The sequence below is a fragment of the Ranitomeya variabilis genome, chromosome 6, assembly GCF_051348905.1.
Source record: "Ranitomeya variabilis isolate aRanVar5 chromosome 6, aRanVar5.hap1, whole genome shotgun sequence".
Lineage (NCBI taxonomy): Eukaryota > Metazoa > Chordata > Amphibia > Anura > Dendrobatidae > Ranitomeya > Ranitomeya variabilis.
In genome coordinates, this window is record NC_135237.1 from 358937441 (window position 1) to 358965435 (window position 27995).

The 27995-nt window shown below is 41.7% G+C and overlaps 1 protein-coding gene across 3 annotated transcripts in view; it reads left to right on the plus strand.

Moving 5' to 3' along the window:
- Nucleotides 1–27995, plus strand: part of CDKAL1 (CDKAL1 threonylcarbamoyladenosine tRNA methylthiotransferase) — a 1052012-nt gene that overhangs the window by 286880 nt on the left and 737137 nt on the right. For all 3 annotated transcript variants that reach the window (XM_077269963.1, XM_077269960.1, XM_077269961.1), the window contains exon 8: nt 9002–9122. In XM_077269963.1, coding sequence (XP_077126078.1) covers nt 9002–9122 — 121 coding nt within the window. The remainder of the gene's footprint in view (nt 1–9001; nt 9123–27995) is intronic.

Genomic DNA, 27995 nt, shown 5'->3' on the forward strand with positions numbered 1-27995 from the left:
TGAGTTCCCCATGTTCCGGACGAAGTGAGTGCTCTGAGTAGGTATGTCTCGAGGACGGCGTCCTTCCGAAGGTTGGACACTGTATCTTGGGCTTCCTGACGGTAAGGGGAAGGCTTCCTGACGTTTACAGGAAGGGTTTAGCCGTCTTCATCGGCCATTTAGCCTGGTGTATTCCTTTCACCATCCAGGAGTCCTTCCGTGTTAGGCTGACATCTATCTCCCTGTCTATCGTGGGTTCTAGGCACCAGGCGTCGACAAGACACGCCTGCAAGCTTGCGGATTCGTCCAGTCCGCATGCATTCTTCAAGCATTATAATTCCCAGACTTCCACAGATGTGAGTCTGGGCAGGCGGACTCTGCAGGCCGCGGTGGCGCACTTGTAAGTAGCGGTTACACAGGGCCTGATCTGATGTTGTCCCCACCCAGGGACTGCTTTGGTACGTCCCACGGTCTGTGTCCCCCAATGAGGCGAAGGAGAAAGAGGGATTTTTGTGTACTCACCGTAAAATCCTTTTCTCCGAGCCAATCATTGGGGGACACAGCTCCCACCCTGGTATTGGCTTATGCTTGTTTTTATATTCTGATATGCTATACTCTCATATAATATGACATGCTGTAAGCTAATATGTTGTTACTGATCTCCTACTGCTTTTTGCACCAAACTGGTTAGCTGGGAGCCAGCAGGAGGGTGTATACTGCAGGGGAGGAGCTAACTTTCTTTGTATCACTTAGTGTCCTCCTAGTGGCAAGCAGCATAACACCCATGGTCTGTGTCCCCCAATGATTGGCTCGGAGAAAAGGATTTTACGGTGAGTACACAAAAATCCCTCTTTCACACAACTGTATATATACACACAGACATGGCAAAAAAGAGACAAATTGGACATAATTAAACACTAAACCCCCAAACTAGGCATCCTCAACTTAATATTTAGTTGCACACCCTTTGAAATAACTGCAACCAATCACTTCCTCTAACCATCAACAAACTTCTGACACCTCTCAACTGGAATTTTTGACCACTCTTCTTTTGCAAACTTCTCCAGGTCTCTCCTAGTTGAAGGGTGCTGTCTCCAAACAGCAATTTTAAGATCTCTCAATAGTTGTACAACGGGATTTAGATCCAGAGAAATACGGTACTTCATTTTCTGCAACAATTTCAAGGGTGCAAATACTTTCGGCAATTACTTTATTTGTAATCTTCATATGTGTCCCACTCTCCATCCATCCTATTACAGTAGAACATGGTTAGTCAGTGAGGGGAGTAGCAGACACTTTATTGCCAGGGCTGCTATTCTGGTCCTGTGATTCATTGTATCAGTGATTTTACTTGCAGCAGTGTCCAGGACAGGACGTTTTGCTGAGGCTGTGTGTGAAGCTGCATGGCGAAATGGGAAAGGTTTAGGCGTAATAGTCAGGGGAGCATTGGGAAAGAAAGAGTACAAACTTTACATATTTACAGTCCTGCTCATTATTATTGGCACCCATGACATTTACCCTATTTTGCGGATTATAAAATGCTCCGGATTATAAGACGCACCCCAAATTTTGAGAGGAAAAAAACTTTTTTTTTTTTTTAAATAAAATGGTAGTGCTTCTTATAATCCATGCGTCTTGTTGCTTTCTGGGAGTGGTGACTGCGGTGAAGCGTGGTCCCAGAGTCGCTGCTGGAGGAGGAAAGAGTGCAGTGTTGCTGCAGGCCGCAGGCTGGGATGATAGGGGTGTTCTGGTGTGCAGTGCACCGCTGTGGGTGTCTTTGGTACTGCGCGGGTGTCTCTGGTGCTGCACGGGCTCTGCCGACATTTTGTGAAAGGCCAGAGCCCCCCGCAGTTCCATGGTTTCCTATGCGGTGGACTATGGGGGAAAATGGTTTCCAGGGGCGATGCATGCGCAGATGGAGATCTCGGCACCAAGATCTCGGGAGATGAGATCTCAGCGCTGACAGCCGCAGCCTGTGTGTTGGGGGTCTCCATGCATGTGTCGTGACTGTCACACAGCCGTGACACATGCATATGCCGCGCCGATCAGCTGATCGGCCGGCGCAATTCAGGAAGCCAGGTTCCCTCTGCAGCTTATTCAGCAAGCACTATAGCTTGCCAAATAAGAGGGAACCCAAGCAAATTCGCTCATGTCTAATTCTGACAGCTGACACACCCGGCACTAGGTGGCAGGAGTGGTCACAGACTGCTCCTGGCACTTTAACCCCCGAAATACTGTGATCGCAGAATTCGGAAAGCTGACAATGGGCTGATAACCCCTCTGCCTTTGGATCGGACATTCCGCGGCGTGACGCAGGCTCATGATCGTTTCCATTGTGAGCGGATGTCGTCATGACGATATCCGGGTCACCAGAACTATTAAACTTGTTGCTCATGCGCAGTGCATGATCAGCAAGTCTCTCTGTCACTGCAGCGCTGTCAGCTTCTATGGCATGCAGATGCTGCTTCATCTCCATGCTATAGAAGTGATCAGCCTGCAAACAATGATTGTCCCATAGTGGGACAAAGTAAAAAAGTTAGGGAAAATAATGTTAAAATAATTGCAAAAATATATATATAAAAAAAATATGGTAATACAAAATCAATACATATTCTATCTCTACGTCCGCAACGACCCGACCTATAAAACTATCCCAGTTTGACCCCTTTAGTGAACATCATAAAAAAAAGGCAAAAAACAATGCTTTATCATAATACCGACGAACAAAAATGGAATAACACTCGATCAAAAAGCCAGATATAAATAAACATGGTACCTCTGAAAACGTCATCTTGTCCCCCAAAAAACAAGCCCCATACAGCTCCATCAGCGGAATTATAAAAATGTTATAGCTCTCAGAATAAAGTGATGCAAAAACAATTATTTTTTCTATAAAATAGTTTTTATTGTGTAACCGCACCAAAACCTAAAAACATTATTATGGAGGTATTGCTGTAATCGTACAGACCCGAAGAATAAAACTACCTTATCAATTTTACCATGCAAGGATCGGCGTACCCCCCCCCCCCCTCCCCCCAAAAAAAATCTTGAATTTATTGTAATAGAAAGCGATCAAAAAATGTCATGTGCCCGAAAATGTTACCAATAAACACATCAACTCATCCCACAAAAAACAAGACCTCGCATGACTCTGGGTCAAAATATGGAAAAATTAAAGCTCTCAAAATGTGGTGATGCAAAAACTATTTTTTTTTGCAATAAAAAGCATCTTTTAGTGTGTGACAGCTACCAAACATAAAAACCTGCTTATAAGGCCTCTTTCACACGTTATGATATTTACGGTACCAGAGATGTCAGAGTCCGTGCTTGTGATACGTGTGGCACATGTGTGGCAACTGTGTGCTGCATCAGTACCACATGGACGTCACCAGGGAAGAAGGGTTACTGTAAGCACTGTTCCCCGGAGAGGGGTGCTGAACACTGCTCTCATCATTCTCCCCTTCTCTGCTGGCTATCAGCCAAGTAGGGGAGAATGATGGATGAAAGTTATATTTAAGTAATAGAAGAGACAACAGGCGGCGGCTGATGAGGCTATTACTCCCATCAGCCTACCCCTGCTGCTGCTAGTAACAGTGACAGCAGGAGCGGCTGATGGGAGTATTCATCATCCGCCGCCTGCGCTATAAATAAATGAAAAGCGGTATGGATTCCCCTGTATTTTCTATAACCAGCCAGGTGAATCTCTCAGCTGGGGGCTGCAATCCTCATCTATTATCTTCAGCAAGGCTGGTTATCAAGAATAGGGGGTCCCCATTTAAATAAATAATTTTAAAAAAACTGCATGGGGTCCCCTCCATTTTTGACATCTGGCCTTGCTAAAGCTGACAACTGGGGGCTGGTATTCTCAGGCTGGTAATGGGCCATGGATAATGACCCCCCAGCCTAAAAATAGCAGCCCGCAGCTGCCCAGAAAAGGCACAATTCTGACGCTTTGCCCGGCTTTTCCTACTTGCCCTGTAGCGGTGGCAAGTGGGGTCCATATTTTTGGGGTTGATGTCAAATTTATAAAGATTAAAATCCTTTAACTGAAAAAATGACACAGACTCCTTTAATAATCTTAATTAAACCATACTTACAACCTAACGCCACCAAAGTCCTTGTTCTCCTGTAATAAAACTAAAATAAAAAAAAAACATCATTATAACATACCTGTCTGTCGTTCTGTCCCACGTCGTAATCCATGTCTGGGGGATAATTAGTTTTCAACATGGATGGTGCCAAAATGCGACCGTTCAGGCTGAGAACCACTGGTGAATGAGCTGCTGGGAACACAGCGCCAGTAACCAGGGGCGACGTCATAGAGGTTACATCTGGTCACTGAGGCTCTGTTCCCAGCCTAGCTGAACTGCGGTGACTTCAGTGAGATTCCCGCTAGCACTGTGAGAATGGTGCTAGCGGGGATCTCACCGGGTCTCACCGCTTCTCATCCTGGCTGGGAACGGAGCCCAGTGACCGGAGGTAACCTCTATGATGTCACTGACGCTGCATTCCCAGCAGCTCATTCACCAGTAGTTCTCAGCCTGGACGGTCGCATCTTGGCAACAGCCAAGTTGAAAACTAATTATCCCCCAGACATGGATTACGGCATGAACGATAGACAAATATGGGGTATTGTTGTTTTTTTATTTTAGTTTTATTACAGATAAACGAGGGCTTCGGTGGAATTGGGCGTTTGGCGAGTATAACTGTGTGTTTTGTTATATTTAAATAAAAAAGTAAAACTGTGTTTTGTTTTATTTCTAATTACATACTTTGTTCTGGCTGTGTCTTTATTTACCATGTAACCATAGGATTGGTAATGGATAGGTGTCTTGTAGATGCTTCTCTATTACTAAGCCATGGGCTTGATGTCACCTGACAATACAAAGGTGACCTCAACCCCAAAAATATGAATCCCACTTGCCACCGCTACAGGGCAAGTGGGAAGAGTTGGGCAAAGCGCCAGAATTGGCGAATCTAATAGGCAATCTTGCCTTACGCAGGCGTGTACTATGGAGGACAGAGAATGAACTTCAATCCAATATTGCAGCCAGCATGCAGCCAGCGGGTAAGGAAAGGGTGAATCAAACACCCGAAAACCCTGCCCCTATGGCTGAAAATTGTTCCCTCCAAATTCAGGTGACAGAGTCCCTTTAAATAATTTGAAAAAAAAAAACGTCGTGGGTACCCCTCTATTCTTGATAACCATAGCCTTGCTGAAGATGACAGCTGAGGATTGCAGCCCCCAGCTGTGAGTTTTGCCAGGCTGGTTATAGAAAATACTAGATGGTAACCCGATTCTAACGCATCGGGTATTCTAGAATATGTATGTAGTTTATTTATTTAGATTTTAGAATAATACATTGAATACACAGGATTCGGCCAGCCGCAACCAATTAGCGAAGCGTGGTTCAAATCCTGCGCCAATTCGCGGCTGGACTGCGCCTGTCGCTGATTGTTCGCGGCCGGCCATGTAGTATATAACAGCCCACGTAGTATATTGCACAGCCACGTAGTATATATAACAGCCCACGTAGCATATAACACAGCTCACGTAGTATATAACACAGCCCACGTAGTGTATAACACAGCCCACGTAGTGTATAACACTATATTGCACAGCCCACGTAGTACATTGCACAGCCCACGTAGTATATTGCACAGCCCACATAGTATATTGCACAGCCCACATAGCATATTGCACAGCCCACATAGTACATTGCACAGCCCACGTATTATATAGCACAGCCCACATAGTATATTGCACAGCCCACGAAGTATATAGGAATGATATCGCTGTAAAAAAAAATAATTAAAAAAAAAAAAATAGTTATATACTCACCTTCCGTTGGCCCCGGATCCAGGCGAAGCGGTTACCGACGCTCCTCGCGCGCTCCAGTCCCAAGAGTGCAATGTGGTCTCGCGAGATGATGACGTACGTCATCATCTCGCGAGACCGCAATGCATGGAGCGAGCGGTCACTGGAGCGTCGCGAGGAGCGGGAAAGGCCGGTTCTGGATCCGAGGGGCCGACGGACGGTGAGTATATAACAATTTTTTATTTTTTAAATTATTTTTAACATTAGATCTTTTAACTATTGATGCCGCATAGGCAGCATCAATAGTAAAAAGTTGGTCACACAGAGTTAATAGCAGCGGTAACGGAGTGCGTTACACCATGGCATAACGCCGTCCGTTAGCGCTGCCATTAACCCTGTGTGAGCGCTGACTGGAAGGGATTATGGAGCGGGCACTGACTGCGGGGAGTAAGGAGCGGCCATTTTGCCGCCGGACTGTGCCCGTCACTGATTGGTCGTGGCCATTTTGCTGCGACCAATCAGCGACTTGGATTTCCATGACAGACAGAGGCCGCGACCAATGAATATCCGTGACAGCCAGCCAGACAGAAGGACAGACAGAAGTGACCCTTAGGGTATGTGTCCACGTTCAGGATTGCATCAGGATTTGGTCAGGATTTTCCATCAGTATTTGTAAGCCAAAACCAGGAGTGGAACAATTAGAGGAAATGTATAATAGAAACATATGCACCACTTCTGCATTTATCACCCACTCCTGGTTTTGGCTTACAAATACTGATGGAAAATCCTGACCAAATCCTGATGCAATCCTGAACGTGGACACATACCCTTAGACAATTATATAGTAGATAGAGGAACCCACGACCTTTTTTTCATTTATTTATAGCGCAGGCGGCGGCTGATGAATACACCCATCTGCCGCTCCTGCTGTCAAGGGTATTACCAGCAGTAGGGGTAGACTGATGGGTGTAATAGTCCCAACAGCTGCCGCCTGCTGTCTCTTTTGTCACTTAAATGTAACTCTCCTCATTCTCCCCTGCTCTCGCCGATCACCGGCCGAGCAGGGGAGAATGATGAGAGCTGTGTTCAGCACCGCCAATGCATGTCGCATTGATGACATCGATGTGTGTTATGCGTATGCACGTGTGCGGGACGTTTTGTGGCCCGTGCTGACATTAATAAATTAACATTTTGGTCCCATTTTTACCCACTTCTTGTGTGAAAATGTGAAATCTTTGGCTAAAATGAAATATTGGTGGTAAAAATGTAGTTATTTTGTCTTCACTGCCCAATGGTATAAAATTCTGTGACAAACCCATGGTACCCATGGACCTCAGTTTGTTGTAAAAAATAAAAATAAATAAATAAAATATAATTCCTATTCACTCTTAGAAAAATTAAAAACTTGGGGCTAAAACAACATTTTAGTGGTAAAAATGTAATTTATTCTTTCTTCACCACTCAGTGGTATAAAATTATGTGAGGCACATGTGGTGTTAATATGATCACTGCACTCCTAGATGAATTAATTGGGGAGTGTAGTTTGTAAAATGAGTTCACATATAAGGGGTTTCTGCTGTTCTGGCACCTCAGGGGCTCTGCCAATGTGACATGGCACCCTCAAGCCATTCCAGCAAAATCTGAACTCTAATATGGCGCCTCTTCCCTTCTCAGCTTTGCATTGTGCCTTGAAAGTAGTATTCCCCTACATATGGCATATCGGCGTACTCAAGAGAAACTGCACAACAACTTTCGGGGTCCAATTTCTCCTGTTACCCTTGGCAAACTAAAAAATTGGGGATGAACGCAAACTATCCGTCGATATTTGAATAAAATGAAACACTATGGCAGGAGACCCTTGAGGACCCCACTGCTGACACGGAAACATAAAAAATCTAGACAGCAGTTTGCCAATATGGATGTGAATTAGCTAAAATCAGATAGAGCTGTTTGGTAAAGCACGTCAATCTACTGTTTACCGAACACGAAATGAGACCTACAAGGAAAAGAACACTATACCTTATTTTGCTGCATCTGGCACTGGGTGCCTTGACTGTATACAATTCATCATATCTGAACATTACCAAAGGATTTTGGGTCGCAGTGTAGTGCCCAGTGTCAGAAAGCTTGCATCTTAGGTCATGGTTCTTCCAGTAGGCCAATGACTAGTGATGAGCAAATATACTCGTTACTTGAGATTTCCGAGCACGCTCAAGTGTCCTCCGAGTATTTTTTAGTGCTCGGAAATTTACTTTTTATTGCCACAGCTGAATGATTTATATCTGATAGCCAGCATAAGTACATGTGGGGGTTGCCTGGTTGCTAGGGAATCCCCACATGTACTTATGCTGGCTAACAGATGTAAATCATTCAGCTGCGGCAATAAAAACTAAATTTCCGAGCACTAAAAAATACTCGGAGGACCCCCGAGCGTGCTCGGAAATCTCGAGTAACGAGTATATTCGCTCATCACTATCCTGCAGTTAAAGTACTTGATGATATGTCACACAACCGTGATGTCACCAATGGTCCTTAAGCAGTTGCCCTGGGCAGTTAACCCTTTTGCTCCCCTCACCAAAAAAAGTCGGTCCCGACTGTAACTGGGGCTTGTTTTTGGACTAGGGCTTTTATGTAAAAGACCCTCAAAAAATTCTGTAAAATCATGCCCGGGCTTATTTTCTGGGTAGGTCTTATTTTTGGGAAGACACGGTAGCACTGTAGCCAAAGTTTTATCAGAGGTGTAGCTTTATCTTAACAAATTGTTTATAAAGAAATTGCAAACATTTGAGATAAAATTGCATCACAATAACAATATCTATAAATAATGTAAATTGTGGAAAAAATAAATTGAATATGTATGCATCATGCTATCTGTGTCTCCAAAAGCATAGGAGATGGTTTTAAACTTAAAAAAAGAAAAAAAAAGTTCCATTATTTTAATCTCAAGTCTTGCAGTAGAGACGCTGAAAACTCTCACTATCTGCGTAAATATGTAATATCTTGTTTCCAGCCTCATTACCTGTGTCAGTGTTGTAAATTCTCCCTGTGGTTTTTACCATTATTGTAGATCATCCCTATATATTTTCTTCACTGTTAATGTCTGTTTTAAATATTTAAATGCTGCCATTAATATATCTGGCAGAGAGATGAATTATCCTGAAGTAGCGTGACTTGTGTTTGTATATTTATGTGCTTCATTTGAAGGTCACTCAGTGCGACTGCTGGGTCAGAAAAAGGATAATGGAAAACGGTTGGGGGGAGCTCGATTGGATTTACCAAAGATTAGGAAGAACCCACTGATAGAAATCATTTCCATCAATACAGGGTAAGCTTCTTTCAAATTTGCTCATAAAATATTCAGTGCTGTCTAAGAATTCAATTTCATTTTTCCCAGGCATAGAGCTCTTTTACAGCTCGACTTATTAAAGGGGAACAAGAATCTTCAGAGACCCTGTGAGACTCTAAATAGTATATTTTATAACCTTATGTACGTGTGTGTGTATATATATATTTATATATATTTATTTGCATGCAATTCGTTGAGCCTGCTTGCTACTTTGGGAAATTGGAAATCTATACTTTTTTTTACTGTTTTTATCAGGAATATTCAACTTCCTTTCTAAATTGATCATATTAGCTAAATTTGCAAACTTTCTGCTATTTGCAATAAACCAAGCAGTAACAATATACAAGTAAATGACTCCATATAAGTACTGTATATACTCATGTATAAGTCGACCCAAGTATAAGCCGAGCCACCTAATTTTGCCTCGAAAAGCTGGGAAATCGTATTGTTTCGCGTATAAGCCGGGTATGTATTGTCCTTTAATCCCTATTCTGGTATGCGTGGTTCCTCATCCCCATCCTTGTTTGCATGGCTCCATATTCCCATCCTTGTATCTATGGCCCCCATGAGAAAATCCTTAAAAAAAAAAATAAAAAAAACAAACATCCTACTTACCTTCCCTCACATCATCTCGTTCCAGCAGCTCCCGCTGCTGGGTGATCACGTGTCACAGCTCATTAAGACAATGAATAGTTACCTCTCAACTCCCATAGGTGTGAAGTGGAATGAATATCCATTCCCTTAATGAGCAGTGACACATGATCACCCGGCTGCAGGAGCTGCTGGAAGCCAGAACGAGATGCTGAGATTGTGTGCAGGGAAAGTAAGTAGGATGTTTATATATATATATATATATATATATATATATATATATATATATATATATATATATATATATATATATATATACATATATACATATATACATACATACATACATACATACATACATACATACACATATATACATACATACACATATATACACATATATATATATATATTCTGGAAGGCGGCGGCTGCGGATGTGACTGTGCACACTATAAGAGAAATGAATATCCATTGCCAGTGCAGTGAATATTCACTTATCTTTAGCAGCGGGCGCAGGCTTTAGCCGCAGGCTCTGGTCTCTGTGACCCACCACTCCCCCTTCCCTTCCGAAAACTGGCTTCGTGTTATACTCATGCATAAGCCGAGGGGGGGAATTTTCAGCACAAAATTTTTTTTTTGAAAAACTCTGCTTATACACAATTATATACGGTAATATAGCAGGTGGTTTCACCAAGTTCAAAGCAAAAAGCCACTTTTAATGAGTAATTCAACCTCAGAATTAATCAACCCCATCAACAGAATTTCTTATAAGTGACTGAATTTGCAAATTAGATGTTGTCTGAAGCTCATCTGATGCCACTAATCAAGAGACTGACTAGGGATGAGCAGACACGTGGATGTTCAGGTTCGACCGAACTTTAGTCTAAGAACTCTACCCAAACTTGAAAACATTAGAAAAACAAATGTATCAAATACTTGGTCTGGATAGCAATTTGACTGTGACATTTGAATGTTAGAAATATGACTAATTTATGAGAGCTGTCCAGAAAGTTAAAGGGGTCTTCTAAATTTATTAAATTACATTAGACCGCATGGAAATAAGCAAGTTTGCAGTTGACTTGCTTTTTTATCTGCTTTTATTCTCCTGCAGTGAGAGCTTTTCTCTTTCATACTGTACAGGTGGTTTACATAGAGCGTGGCCAACAATGCGTGCCCTGACCACAGCCAAGATGCACAATAATGTTACATTCCAAGAAAGGGGTTAACTTAACTCCTAACATACCATCAATCTCTTTCCGCCCACTCATTTCTTTAAAGCAGTTAGCTGCTCATCCTCCACCCCCTCCTTTTCATCTTCTGACAAGCTTCTGTTATAAATCTTGCAAGATCACAAGTCCTCAGAATTGATGTTTCCCACAGCAGGTCTCCTAATCACAGCTTTTACTTTCTAGATCTGTGTGCTTCAAAATCCCGGTTTATCCATATGTGTATATATAGTGATAGCAGTATACATGCCTTTAAGATACCACTGATAGCTGAATATGTTACAGCAGAACTTGTGCTGATCTTTATAGTTCTACTAATACTACAGCTCTGCTATTTATCAGAACTGTTACTCAAGAAAGTATTTCCTCCCCACTAGAAACCAGGCAGTAAGGAAAGGAAAGTAAGGTAAGGAAAGTAAGTAAAGCTGTGTACGACTCAAGAGACGACCTGAGAATAACCCTTTAAGAGAAGAGATGATTGCTTTGTACAAACAAGGAAAAGGATAGCAAACAATAGCAAAGGCTTTTAGTATTCCCCATCCCTTAAAAGATCCTTTATTATACAATGATTAAAACATGGATGCAGGAGATTTGTGTGGACTTGTTGAAGCTCAGGAGGCGTGAAACGGCCGTAGTCCACCATGAGTCCACACAATTCTACTACATCCATGTTTTAATTGTTATATAATACAGGATCTTTTAAGGGACCGTGAGTGCCATCTTTCCTCTTACTGCTGGAATACAATACTTGAATTGACTTTTGCATTGGTGCAGCACCTGAGATCCCACTGGTTTGCCAGTAAAAATATGTCCATAAAGCACTACTGTTCTGGCTGAGATTGATTTTTGGTGCCAGATTTTTCTCCCTTTTTCCTCTTTTAATATTCCCATAGATACAATTCGAAGCATAGTTCAAAGTTAAAAGAACACTGGCTTACACTACCTGGATGTGGCACAAAGAGGAAACTATCACTTGCTGCCACCAGTTTCCTGGGGAGGCAGGTGGTCAAAAACCCTTGCCATGACTGCAAAAAACCTTCAGCAAGGTTTAATGGCATAAGACACTGAGTATTTATTTAGCACAGTAAAAAGTATACGAAAACAAATATATCTCCTCAGGTGCCTGAACAGCAATATGTACACCTTTACTGAGCAAAAAAACACAAAATATGTGCTCATAATCCTACAAATAAGCTGCCACAGTTTTGCAATTCTTCTTCTTTGGAGAAATTAAACAAAACAGGTTCTTTCTTGGAGTATGGATTAGTGGTATGTTTGAAAGAGGACAAATGTATCACATGCTGTTAAGAACATCCTGCCTACAGTGGAGCATGGCAGTGGCTCATTAATGCTCTGTGCCTTCTTTTGGCACTGGAAACCTGCAGTGCATGGGGGGCAAGATGGCTTCAATCAGGTATCAGGAAATCCTATGAAAAGACGTAAGGCCTTCTGTGCTGAAGTTTGGACGTCATTGGATCTGCAATTAGGACTGATCCCAAGCATATATCAACGTCCGCCAAGTCTTGGTTGCAGAAGAAGTCCTGCAAGATTATGGAGTAGCCATCACAGTCGCCTGACTTGAACCCCATTGAATATCTTTGCTAGGATTTGACTAAGGTGGTTGAGGGGGCTGAGATTCCTCATGAATGGTGCCAGAAGCTGATGCCTGGCTATGCATCACGTTGGCAGCAGGTTTTTTATCAGCCCAAGGTGCTGAAAATAGAGAATGGACAGCACCTCCAAAGATCATACATTGATCTAATGCCACTAGGCAAAAATATATATTACTGAACATGAGGTCCTTAGTTTAACATTCTGATCAGACTGTATGAAGCCCACTGCCACGTCACAGCGAACCCCTGTGGGTCCTAACTTTTATTGCCTTGAAGGAGGGTTGTTGTGCACTAACCACCACCGCAGCAACAGTGCACCAGCAGGGCACCACAGCACATGCACCACAGCACCCATGACCCATGCTGCAAGACTTAGTCCCCATGACTTCAGACCACACAAACCCACCAGCACAAAACCACAGCAACAATGGCTGCCACACAGCACCAACACCAAATGAAACTCACTTTCCTCAAGTTCTCAAATGAGCGCCAAAATCATCTGGACCTTTTTTTGCAGTCTCCTGCTAATTTTAACCACTTTTGCCAAATGGGAGGAGTGCACGTTTTGCTCTCATATGAGAGCTTGAGGAGCGGGGTCATGTTCCTTTTTCAGTGTTTTAACAGCCCAAGCTCTACTAATGCCACTTGTTATGAGGGGGTTGAATAGTTCTGTGTTTCAGTAGTCATTAAATATGACATATTGTGTTGCATGTGCAAAACCACGTGTTTAAAAGTTTGCTGCTTTGGTTTATTTCAAAAAGTATTAAATGTATAAATTTGGATGTGATCTATATTTCCTGAAATATATACATCATTATTCTCTTCTGCACAAAATCCCTGCTTTTTTTATTTTCTGGTATCCAAATGACCAACTTCAGTATTATATTCGTCTTACTTTTCATGATGGCAGTTAGATGTATACATGATGGACTATTAGTTTATTAGCTCAACTACTTAACAGGCAAATGCTGACTGTGTTACATAGCTGGCATCTGCCAGTTATAAATGCTGCTGACCGCTGATGAACCTTCTGAAGGCTTCTGTAACTGTCATGTCCATAGGGAACATTCCCAGGTCCTCAACAGATCTCCTTAAAGGGAAGTTATTGCTATGCTTTCACTATGTAAACTGAGAACAGCATGATGTTAGGGCCTGAGACTCTGATTTCAGCGATTTGTCACTTGCTGGTCCGCATGCTGTCATTTTGATAAAATCACTGTTTTCTCAGCTGCTTTGCCATGTATTACCCTGCTAACACCACTGATTGTCAGCTTTGTTTGTACGCGGTATATTGACAGAAAGCTGCTTATCAGTGATGGTGGCGGGGATAAACAGAGTAGTAAACTTGGAGGCATGTGATCCCTAGCCGTGTAGTGATAATCTCCTGCTGATAAAACATTTTTTTTTTTTTTTAAACATCAACAAACAGCTTAAGTGGCACATCACTGGAATATGGCTCTCAGATTACATAGCAAAAACCTGCTGACAGATTCAGTTTAAGCACTCTGCAGTTGATAAGATAAGGACCTAAATTAATGTCATTCAGTTCTATAATGCACTATTAGATGAAATTCAGATGCCTGTAATAGAGGAAACATTCTGTCTTGCCGCCAAATATACACCCCTCTCCCCCCCCACATGTCATGCCATATTACCCTATTGTTTAAGAGCCGAATTACCCTGTTGTTTAAGAGCAGCTTAATGAGACCCACTCTATTGATATATATTCGGGGGGTAAATATAGAATAATTGGATTATATAGTCCAAAGTAGAGTACAAAAAAAGACTTTAATTCATGATTATATGTATAAGGGATTGAATAATAATAAAAACAAACCATACCCGTGGCAAAGTTATTCAAAGCGGAGGCTGGGTACAGAAAAAAGGAGGGGGCGTAGTACCACAAATATAGTGTGATCAGGGAGAGCATATTAATAAAATTAATCTATATATTAACTGACAGTGCTACATGTTCCAAATATAATGTTACACATGCATGAGACCATGCCAAAAAGAGATACAATTATATTGTATGTGATGAAGTCCTAAAGCTCATTACCAATATTAATAATGACAACATATATGTAACAGTTAATAGTGCTTACCCATGTTCTTACTTGTTGTGCCACACGCATAGCCCCAACACACGTTTCGTGTTGGCTTCCTCAGGGGCCATGAGTAGGTAAATTAAAGCAAAATTGTTCATATTGTATGCCTCCCAGGTAGTTTGAGGGCTTCTGGTCCTATACTTATTTACCAATTATAAGTACCTTTCTAATCGTCAGTTTCAATAAGAGGTTAAAATAAACTAAAATTAAAAGTGCAATGTCTCATATTACTGTTAATACAGAGAAATATTCTGAAAAAAAGTCTCTGTTTGTAGGAGATCATCCGTATCCCCTTCCTTCTTCAATAGAAAGAGCTTCTCTCTTATGCTGATCCTGCAGTAGACCAAAGCATTGTTCTGCCGCTCCAGGAAGCTCTTCCCATGCCGACAATGGACTAGATCTTAAACAGGCAGTAAATCCTTAATATTGGCTTTGTAGATTTAGCATTCATTTAAAAACAAGTTGGACAAAGCCAAGCTTAGGTGGGAGCAAACTAGAGGCGATCTAATTGATTTGCAGGTTGTCCATGTTCTGTGGCCGCTGGGTGGGAGCCCTGCATACCATCTCCTACCTGACTACATCCGCAGCTCCTCTTTTGATTAGCCGGTTTGATGCGAGATCAGTGTTTCAGCGTGACACAATTACAAATTCTCGCCATGGTGGCTAATTAAGAGGAACCATCGATGCCGACAGGTAAAAGTTCTCAGAGCTCCTGTCAAGTGGCCAAAGACAACTGAACTGGTTGCTGGACCAGCGTACTGTGAATTTAGTCACTCATCTCTAGTGCGCTCACATGTACACAATTGGTTCTTATGTAGTATTTTTGTAAAATTTACTTAGAGATTATATTGAGAAGCCTTTATATGAAAAGAAAGACCCCGGCTGCTAGTTTTCTATTGAGTGATGATGTTAAAACAGATCACTTCCAATGAAGCTCTAGCACTCTTCTGTTCCCTTATGTCTGAGCGTGAAAGTCAAAATGTTCCATGTGTGATGTTTTATCCATTAGGTTGAAACCAGAGATTCCCTTGCTGCTCATGTCCAATGAATACGCATACTTGGTTCTTTTTTTATTTGCTGTTTTTTCATTAACTGCTGCTTTGTGATGACTGAAGTACCTTATTTGACCTCTTCTTTCACGGACAAATTACACCATCTGATACATTTTACTTTGTGATAAGAGTGTTCTTTAGTTCATATTCCAAACCACAATAAATAAAATATTTCATTGATTGCATAGTCTTTGCTGTGACCGATCAGAAAAAGTTGGATTCTTAAGAAACCTTCAGGACAAGGGATGTTAAGAAATTATCAGAGACCATTCCTTTCAGTATGGAGCGCCTGAGCTCTTCCATCAAATGAAAGATTTTACTATGTAAAGGTGCAAACACCTACTCCAAAGTGAATATCGAATCCAAATATCAAATTACTTTAAAATGATTTTTATTAAATAAAATGTAAAAACAAGGAGAAACTGCAGCGAACATCACCATAAATATCATAGTACAAAGAATGAATACATCATGAGAGACACAGATAGTACGGTATATACAAAAGTGACTGACTAAATAAATAACCCTCAAGAAATATCCATATAAAGTGCAAATCCAGTAGACAGTCTATCAAGACTGAAAAAATACATAAATGGTATACAGAGGATCTAAATACCAGTATAATAGGGATCCATGACTCCCAAGGACTCCAGCTCCAACGTTCGTTTCGCCACTGTGGCTTTTTCAAGGACTCCTTGCTGGAGTCCTTGGGAGTCACAGATTGCTATTATACTGGTATTTATATCCTCTGTATACCATTTATGTCTTTTTTCAGTCTTGATAGACTGTTTACTGGATTTGCACTTTATATGGATATTTCTTGAGGATTATTTATTTAGTCACCTTTGTATATACTTTGGGATCTGTCTCTCTCATGATGTATTCATTCTTTGTACTATGATGTTTATGGTGATGTTCGCTGCAGTTTCTCCTTGTTTTTAAATTATATTTAATAAAAATTTTCAAGTAATTTGATATTTGGATTCGATATTCACTTTGGAGTAGGTGTGTTCAGATTGCTATAATGAATATTAATTATTTGGTGGGTTCTCTCACTGTGTGGTTAGTATGTAAAGGTGCAGCTAAACAGGCTCTTACATGGTCATTGCTGTACATGGCAGCCATAATACTAGGAAGGCTTCACTCCTTCAGAGTTTTGGAAATTAAGGGGGAGATAAAGAACATTATCCCTTTTAACCTAAAATTAAGATATATTTTTACCTAACTAATTTCCTCTGTTCACTTGTAAAGGATCAAGATTATTTCATTCCCCAGTGTTAAAAGCATCAAATTGACGCTCACAATTTCTGGACTTTTAGATGCTAAAACATCAGAGTTATGTTGTATTCTCCTTGCATAGTCAGCCTTCTGTGGTTTTCTTTGATGCACCATCTCCACTGTATTAACGCCGTATGCACAGTCATACATTCATGCTGAGAAGTAATGTTGAGATTTGCTTTTAGAAGACTAAAGTCTGGTGTATGTAAAAAAAGAAAAAAAAAAAAGTCCCAATTCTTCCTTTTATAGTGATGTATCCTCTGATCACATATCTTAGTATGTTTTCATGAATATCAAAATCTATTATCTGCATTAAGAACATTCAGAGACATCAATTTTACAATTTGAAATAAATACAAATATTTTTTCCACTGCACACTGACTGGGTCAATATGGTCAATACTGCAGCTTCCTGTGAGAGTGTGGTCTATAAAAATAGATATTGAGCTGAATATATTGATAAGGTATGGAAACCTTGGATTGATTCCCCTTTGATTCACATTAGTCCCCTGGTGAGGAGTATTTTCTCATGATAAAGTGTGACATTTGGTGCCTGACATTGGTGTCTTAGGGTATGTGCATCCGCAATAGAAACCGCGATAAATCTGCAGGAAAAACCGCAGCGGTTTTGCCCTGCGGATTTATCAAATCCGCTGCGGAGAAATCCGCAGCCCTCATAGATACGTGCACATACCCTTATGGTTTTGGTATGCTAGGGGCAAAGTTAACTTGGCCAAACAGTATTAATGAGCAATGAGAAATGCTGGTTGTTCTTTTGTTCTATGATGTAGCCTTATGTTGTATAATCTTCGATCAAACGAGTTTAACAAAAAAAATGATATACAAGCCGATCAGATACAAAAGGTACAGTGTCATGACATCTATTGAGTGCATTGGAGGCTAGGTCCGAGTTCATATTTAAAATAGAGCCATAAACACAGCAAAGTGGAATAACCAAGAGGATGCTGGCCTTAATAGGTTCCATGTAAGCAATCTCCTGGTGAAGCATCTGATTAGAAGAAGAGGAGCTAACTGGCTAGCTTGCTGTCGCACAATACAAAGGCTTTTAGACCCGTGAAAACAGCAATGTTTTTTTTTTGTTTGTTTCTTTTTTGTCTCCCTTTCACTCGTTAGTTTTGAATGGGTTAATGCTAGACCACTTTTCCAATTGGGCGAATGCTCCCTGCCTCAATCAGGGCCCCAGAAGAAGCGATCACTGAATGTTGAAGTGGTGAAACCGGTCTCCTGGATTGGCATGAAATCCTTAGTGTGAAAATCTGCTCATATGCTAACAAGAGACAAGGTTTTATTGACTGCACAGTAAAACGGTAGAAATGCAAAGTGGAAAAAGAAAAAAAAAATGTTCATACCTATTTTTTTGTCCTAACAGCCAAAATCTGAACTGTGGTTATAAGAGAGTGGAAAGACTCTCATCTTTCATTCTGTCGGTAACTGTCATGATGTAATCATTCACATTGACTTGTGCTCTAAATTTGGTAACCTGCAAAATATGTGTCCAACGTCAATGCCCATCATTAATTTTAGTACTTTCATCATTAGGCATCTGATTGTTTGTTTCTAACCTGTATACCCCATCTTATAAGTATTTGTTCTCCTTCACCAAGACATGCACTCCCCAGCAGTGTATCAAGGGTACCTTATTTGTAAATTGATCCTTCCTAGAAATGAAATGTTTACAATGTAACGTATAGAAATAAAACCGTTCTATGTGCCACTGTTATAAGCAGCAGGTTGCATCGTGTGACAGCCAAGTACAAATAAATACAGTGGCTTCACTCCAATTGCAGGCTATCTGATATCAGCGCAGAGATATGATTTCATAAAGTAAATGTACAGAGCCACATTTAAAAACATTGATTTTTTAGGGCTCTATGTTGATGACTGCAGCAAAGTAACAAAGTATCTGCCTTTACTTCTTTGTAATAAGTAGCATAAGGTCATGGTTATGGCATTGGATCAACAAAAATAAAATCTCTTACATTGTCTAAATATTACTGCTGATTAAGTTTTCCAGATCGTATACATAACAAGAATTGCCAGGGGATTGTCCAGATTAGCCAAGTACTCCGAGCTTTAATGTCTTTACTAAACAAATGCATAGATTGGATCAATTTAAGGTTATGAACTTGATTTTTTTTTTCATTATATTAACGAGCAAGCATGTCTTTCATTATCCTCGTAGATTTCCAGCTAAGCTAAATTTGTGCTTTCAATAAATAGCAGCTCTAGTAATGGATTTTTCTAATTCTTCTCATCACCATTTATCCTGTTATACATAGGTAGATTCTCATTTTGTGCTCACGGTCTGCATAGCTTTGTGCTCACATCACTGCTTTCACAGAGTGGAGAAGAGTTCTTGCAAGATTAAAAGTAAACATCGATCTCATGCTTCTCAGAATGTAAGCCTTTTATCCCGTATACGTCTCAATTGTCACGACTTACACATGACTGTCTGACCAAGGACTTCTCCTAAGCTGTGCTTATTAGGTGACAGCCTCCTATATTATTATTTTTATATACGGTATCCTGTTTTGTGTGCATGGTTCGAAGCATGTATCTAAAACCAAATACTGAAGCTGTTTAGTAATAACCCTCAAATGCACCAGTCATGGATGTCTGATATTGGACTTAGAATTTTCTCCAGAATCTTTAATTTCAAACAAGGGAATACCCAATTAACCCTGTGTTTGTAAAATGTGAAATCAAATACCGTATATACTCGAGTATAAGCCGACCCAAGTATAAGCCGACCCCCTAATTTTGCAACAGAAAACTGGGAAAACTTATTGACTCGAGTATAAGCCTAGGGTAGGAAATGCAGCAGCTACCGGTGAATTTCAAAAATAAAAATAGATGCTCCATACCGTTCATTATTGCCCCATAAGATGCTCCATATAAAGCTGTGCCACATATAATGCTCCATACATTTAATTATGGCCCCATAGATGCTCCAACTAAAACTGTGCCATATAGAATGCTCCATACATTTCATTATGGCCCCATAGATGCTCCATATAAAACTGTGCCACATATAATGATCCATACATTTCATTATTGCCCCATAGATGCTCCACATAAAACTGTGCCACATATAATGCTCTGCACCGTTCATTATGGCCCCATAGATGCTCCATATAAAGCTGTGCCATATATAATGCTCTGCACCGTTCATTATGGCCCCATAGATGCTCCATATAAAGCTGTGCCATATATAATGCTCTGCACCGTTCATTATGGCCCCATAGATGCTCCATATAAAGCTGTGCCATATATAATGCTCCATACCGTTGATTATTGCCCCATAGATGATCCATATATAGCTGTGCCATATAGAATGCTCTGCACCGTTCATTATGGCCCCATAGATGATCCATATATAGCTGTGCCATATAGAATGCTCTGCACCGTTCATTATGGTCCCATAGATGCTCCATATAAAGCTGTGCCATATATAATGCTCCATACCGTTGATTATTGCCCCATAGATGATCCATATATAGCTGTGCCATATAGAATGCTCTGCACCGTTCATTATGGCCCCATAGATGCTCCATATAAAGCTGTGCCATATATAATGCTCCATACCGTTGATTATTGCCCCATAGATGCTCCTTATAACGCTGTGCCATATAGAATGCTCTGCACCGTTCATTATGGCCCCATAGATGCTCCATATAAAGCTGTGCCATATATAATGCTCCATACCGTTGATTATTGCCCCATAGATGATCCTTTTATAGCTGTGCCATATAGAATGCTCTGCACCGTTCATTATGGCCCCATAGATGCTCCATATAAAACTGTGCCACATGTAATGCTCCATACATTTCATTATTGCCCCATAGATGCTCCACATAAAACTGCCACATATAATGCTCCATACTGTTCATTATTGCCCCATAAGATGCTCCATATAAAGCTGTGCCATATATAATGCTCTGCACCGTTCATTATGGCCCCATAGATGCTCCATATAAAGCTGTGCCATATATAATGCTCTGCACCGTTCATTATGGTCCCATAGATGCTCCATATAAAGCTGTGCCATATATAATGCTCCATACCGTTGATTATTGCCCCATAGATGATCCATATATAGTTGTGCCATATAGAATGCTCTGCACCGTTCACTATTGCCCCATAGATGCTCCTTATAAAGCTGTGCCATATAGAATGCTCTGCACTGTTCATTATTGCTCCATAGATGCTTCTTATAAAGCTGTGCCATATAGAATGCTCTGCACCGTTCATTATTGCCCCATAGATGCTCCATATAAAGCTGTGCCATATAGAATGCTCTGCACCGTTCATTATTGCCCCATAGATGCTCCTTATAAAGCTGTGCCATATAGAATGCTCTGCACCGTTCATTATTGCCCCATAGATGCTCCTTATAACGCTGTGCCATATAGAATGCTCTGCACCGTTCATTATGGCCCCATAGATGCTCCTTATAAAGCTGTGCCATATAGAATGCTCTGCACCGTTCATTATTGCCCCATAGATGCTCCTTATAAAGCTGTGCAATATATAATGCTCTGCACCGTTCATTATGGCCCCATAGATGCTCCTTATAAAGCTGTGCCATATAGAATGCTCTGCACTGTTCATTATTGCACCATAGATGCTCCTTATAAAGCTGTGCCATATAGAATGCTCTGCACCGTTCATTATTGCCCCATAGATGCTCCATATAAAGCTGTGCAATATATAATGCTCTGCACCGTTCATTATGGCCCCATAGATGCTCCTTATAAAGCTGTGCCATATAGAATGCTCTGCACCGTTCATTATTGCCCCATAGATGCTCCTTATAAAGCTGTGCCATATAGAATGCTCTGCACTGTTCATTATTGCACCATAGATGCTTCTTATAAAGCTGTGCCATATAGAATGCTCTGCACCGTTCATTATTGCCCCATAGATGCTCCATATAAAGCTGTGCCATATATAATGCTCCATACCGTTGATTATTGCCCCATAGATGATCCATATATAGCTGCGCCATATAGAATGCTCTGCACCGTTCATTATGGCCCCATAGATGCTCCATATAAAGCTGTGCCATATATAATGCTCCATACCGTTGATTATTGCCCCATAGATGCTCCTTATAACGCTGTGCCATATAGAATGCTCTGCACCGTTCATTATGGCCCCATAGATGCTCCATATAAAGCTGTGCCATATAGAATGCTCTGCACCGTTCATTATGGCCCCATAGATGCTCCATATAAAGCTGTGCCATATAGAATGCTCTGCACCGTTCATTATGGCCCCATAGATGCTCCATATAAAGCTGTGCCATATAGAATGCTCTGCACCGTTCATTATTGCCCCATAGATGCTCCTTATAAAGCTGTGCCATATAGAATGCTCTGCACCGTTCATTATTGCCCCATAGATGCTCCATATAAAGCTGTGCAATATATAATGCTCTGCACCGTTCATTATGGCCCCATAGATGCTCCTTATAAAGCTGTGCCATATAGAATGCTCTGCACCGTTCACTATTGCCCCATAGATGCTCCTTATAAAGCTGTGCCATATAGAATGCTCTGCACTGTTCATTATTGCTCCATAGATGCTTCGTATAAAGCTGTGCCATATAGAATGCTCTGCACCGTTCATTATTGCCCCATAGATGCTCCATATAAAGCTGTACCATATAGAATGCTCTGCACCGTTCATTATTGCCCCATAGATGCTCCATATAAAGCTGTGCCATATATAATGCTCCATACCGTTGATTTTTGCCCCATAGATGCTCCTTATAAAGCTGTGCCATATAGAATGCTCTGCACCGTTCATTATTGCCCAATAGATGCTCCTTATAAAGCTGTGCAATATATAATGCTCTGCACCGTTCATTATGGCCCCATAGATGCTCCTTATAAAGCTGTGCCATATAGAATGCTCTGCACCGTTCATTATTGCCCCATAGATGCTCCTTATAAAGCTGTGCCGTATAGAATGCTCTGCACCGTTCATTATTGCCCCATAGATGCTCCTTATAAAGCTGTGCCATATAGAATGCTCTGCACCGTTCATTATTGCCCCATAGATGCTCCTTATAAAGCTGTGCCACATAGAATGCTCTGCACCGTTCATTATTGCCCCATAGATGCTCCTTATAAAGCTGTGGCATATAGAATGCTCTGCACCGTTCATTATTGCCCCATAGATGCTCCTTATAAAGCTGTGCCATATAGAATGCTCTGCACCGTTCATTATGGCCCCATAGATGCTCCATATAAAGCTGTGCCATATAGAATGCTCTGCACCGTTCATTATGGCCCCATAGATGCTCCTTATAAAGCTGTGCCATATAGAATGCTCTGCACCGTTCATTATTGCCCCATAGATGCTCCTTATAAAGCTGTGCCATATAGAATGCTCTGCACCGTTCATTATTGCCCCATAGATGCTCCATATAAAGCTGTGCAATATATAATGCTCTGCACCGTTCATTATGGCCCCATAGATGCTCCTTATAAAGCTGTGCCATATAGAATGCTCTGCACCGTTCACTATTGCCCCATAGATGCTCCTTATAAAGCTGTGCCACATAGAATGCTCTGCACCGTTCATTATTGCCCCATAGATGCTCCTTATAAAGCTGTGGCATATAGAATGCTCTGCACCGTTCATTATTGCCCCATAGATGCTCCTTATAAAGCTGTGCCATATAGAATGCTCTGCACCGTTCATTATGGCCCCATAGATGCTCCATATAAAGCTGTGCCATATAGAATGCTCTGCACCGTTCATTATGGCCCCATAGATGCTCCTTATAAAGCTGTGCCATATAGAATGCTCTGCACCGTTCATTATTGCCCCATAGATGCTCCTTATAAAGCTGTGCCATATAGAATGCTCTGCACCGTTCATTATTGCCCCATAGATGCTCCATATAAAGCTGTGCAATATATAATGCTCTGCACCGTTCATTATGGCTCCATAGATGCTCCTTATAAAGCTGTGCCATATAGAATGCTCTGCACCGTTCACTATTGCCCCATAGATGCTCCTTATAAAGCTGTGCCATATATAATGCTCCATACCGTTGATTATTGCCCCATAGATGATCCATATATAGCTGTGCCATATAGAATGCTCTGCACCGTTCATTATGGCCCCATAGATGCTCCATATAAAGCTGTGCCATATATAATGCTCCATACCGTTGATTATTGCCCCATAGATGCTCCTTATAAAGCTGTGGCATATAGAATGCTCTGCACCGTTCATTATTGCCCCATAGATGCTCCTTATAAAGCTGTGCCATATAGAATGCTCTGCACCGTTCATTATGGCCCCATAGATGCTCCATATAAAGCTGTGCCATATAGAATGCTCTGCACCGTTCATTATGGCCCCATAGATGCTCCTTATAAAGCTGTGCCATATAGAATGCTCTGCACCGTTCATTATTGCCCCATAGATGCTCCTTATAAAGCTGTGCCATATAGAATGCTCTGCACCGTTCATTATTGCCCCATAGATGCTCGATATAAAGCTGTGCAATATATAATGCTCTGCACCGTTCATTATGGCCCCATAGATGCTCCTTATAAAGCTGTGCCATATAGAATGCTCTGCACCGTTCACTATTGCCCCATAGATGCTCCTTATAAAGCTGTGCCACATAGAATGCTCTGCACCGTTCATTATTGCCCCATAGATGCTCCTTATAAAGCTGTGGCATATAGAATGCTCTGCACCGTTCATTATTGCCCCATAGATGCTCCTTATAAAGCTGTGCCATATAGAATGCTCTGCACCGTTCATTATGGCCCCATAGATGCTCCATATAAAGCTGTGCCATATAGAATGCTCTGCACCGTTCATTATGGCCCCATAGATGCTCCTTATAAAGCTGTGCCATATAGAATGCTCTGCACCGTTCATTATTGCCCCATAGATGCTCCTTATAAAGCTGTGCCATATAGAATGCTCTGCACCGTTCATTATTGCCCCATAGATGCTCCATATAAAGCTGTGCAATATATAATGCTCTGCACCGTTCATTATGGCTCCATAGATGCTCCTTATAAAGCTGTGCCATATAGAATGCTCTGCACCGTTCACTATTGCCCCATAGATGCTCCTTATAAAGCTGTGCCACATAGAATGCTCTGCACCGTTCATTATTGCCCCATAGATGCTCCTTATAAAGCTGTGCCATATAGAATGCTCTGCACCGTTCATTATTGCCCCATAGATGCTCCATATAAAGCTGTGCAATATATAATGCTCTGCACCGTTCATTATTGCCCCATAGATGCTCCTTATAAAGCTGTGCCATATAGAATGCTCTGCACCGTTCACTATTGCCCCATAGATGCTCCTTATAAAGCTGTGACATATAGAATGCTCTGCACTGTTCATTATTGCTCCATAGATGCTTCTTATAAAGCTGTGCCATATAGAATGCTCTGCACCGTTCATTATTGCCCCATAGATGCTCCATATAAAGCTGTGCCATATAGAATGCTCTGCACCGTTCATTATTGCCCCATAGATGCTCCTTATAAAGCTGTGCCATATAGAATGCTCTGCACCGTTCATTATTGCCCCATAGATGCTCCATATAAAGCTGTGCAATATATAATGCTCTGCACCGTTCATTATGGCCCCATAGATGCTCCTTATAAAGCTGTGCCATATAGAATGCTCTGCACCGTTCACTATTGCCCCATAGATGCTCCTTATAAAGCTGTGCCATATAGAATGCTCTGCACTGTTCATTATTGCTCCATAGATGCTTCTTATAAAGCTGTGCCATATAGAATGCTCTGCACCGTTCATTATTGCCCCATAGATGCTCCATATAAAGCTGTGCCATATAGAATGCTCTGCACCGTTCATTATTGCCCCATAGATGCTCCATATAAAGCTGTGCCATATATAATGCTCCATACCGTTGATTTTTGCCCCATAGATGCTCCTTATAAAGCTGTGCCATATAGAATGCTCTGCACCGTTCATTATTGCCCAATAGATGCTCCTTATAAAGCTGTGCAATATATAATGCTCTGCACCGTTCATTATTGCCCCATAGATGCTCCTTATAAAGCTGTGCCATATAGAATGCTCTGCACCGTTCATTATTGCCCCATAGATGCTCCTTATAAAGCTGTGCCATATAGAATGCTCTGCACCGTTCATTATTGCCCCATAGATGCTCCATATAAATCTGTGCAATATACACTCACCGGCCACTTTATTAGGTACACCTGTCCAACTTCTTGTTAACACTTAATTTCTAATCAGCCAATCACATGGCGGCAACTCAGTGCATTTAGGCATGTAGACATGGTCAAGACAATCTCCTGCAGTTCAAACCGAGCATCAGTATGGGGAAGAAAGGTGATTTGAGTGCCTTTGAACGTGGCATGGTTGTTGGTGCCAGAAGGGCTGGTCTGAGTATTTCAGAAACTGCTGATCTACTGGGATTTTCACGCACAACCATCTCTAGGGTTTACAGAGAATGGTCCGAAAAAGAAAAAAAATCCAGTGAGCGGCAGTTCTGTGGGCGGAAATGCCTTGTTGATGCCAGAGGTCAGAGGAGAATGGGCAGACTGGTTCGAGCTGATAGAAAGGCAACAGTGACTCAAATCGCCACCCGTTACAACCAAGGTAGGCCTAAGAGCATCTCTGAACGCACAGTGCGTCGAACTTTGAGGCAGATGGGCTACAGCAGCAGAAGACCACACCGGGTACCACTCCTTTCAGCTAAGAACAGGAAACTGAGGCTACAATTTGTACAAGCTTATCGAAATTGGACAGTAGAAGATTGGAAAAACGTTGCTTGGTCTGATGAGTCTCGATTTCTGCTGCGACATTCGGATGGTAGGGTCAGAATTTGGCGTAAACAACATGAAAGCATGGATCCATCCTGCCTTGTATGGAGCATCTTTGGGATGTGCAGCCGACAAATCTGCGGCAACTGTGTGATGCCATCATGTCAATATGGACCAAAATCTCTGAGGAATGCTTCCAGCACCTTGTTGAATCTATGCCACGAAGAGTTGAGGCAGTTCTGAAGGCAAAAGGGGGTCCAACCCGTTACTAGCATGGTGTACCTAATAAAGTGGCCGGTGAGTGTATAACGCTGCTGCTGCAATAAAAAAAAAAAAATGACATACTCACTTCTCTTGCTGCCCGCAGCTCCTCAGCGTCCCGTCTTGGCGTCTCTGCACTGACTGTTCAGGCAGAGGGCAGCGCGCAGATTAGTACGTCATCGCGCCCTCTGACCTGAACAGTCAGAGCAAGAAGACGGGAAGACGGAGTGGCACCCGGCGTGTGGAACGTGGACAGGTAAATATGTAATACTCACCTGTTCCCGGCGTCCCTGGCTCCTTATCCCGGACAGATGGTCTCCGGGTGCCGCAGCCTCTTCCTCTGTTAGCGGTCACCGTTACCGCTCATTAGAGGAATGAATATGCGGCTCCAACCCTATGGGAGTGGAGTCCATATTCATAACTTTAATGAGCGGTCCCACGTGACCGCTGAACAGGGGAAGAGCTGCGGCACCCGAAGACCATGGGACAGGCAGGGGGAGCGCCGGGACTAGGTGAGTATATGACAGACCTCTCTCCCCCTCACCCGCCGACCGTGACTCGAGTATAAAAAAAATTTGGGCTGAAAATCTCGGCTTATACTCGAGTATATACGGTAGTTTAAATATTACACTTGTGCCTAGTTATAGTGTCGGGACCCTGTACTCTATAACTGACTGGTCTGAAATACTTGTGGAAACCAGTGAAAATTAATCTTTAATGTTTTTAAAAACTGATTAAAAAATTACAGAAGTCATCCGGTGTATTGCTATGTGATGCAATGTCTTTATGGACAGTTTCCTACCTTGTGATTTGTTCGCCTATTATGGATCAATGGGTATTCACAATTTTTAGTTTTAAACTTGTTTTATTGAAGATTATACAACATGATGACAAGG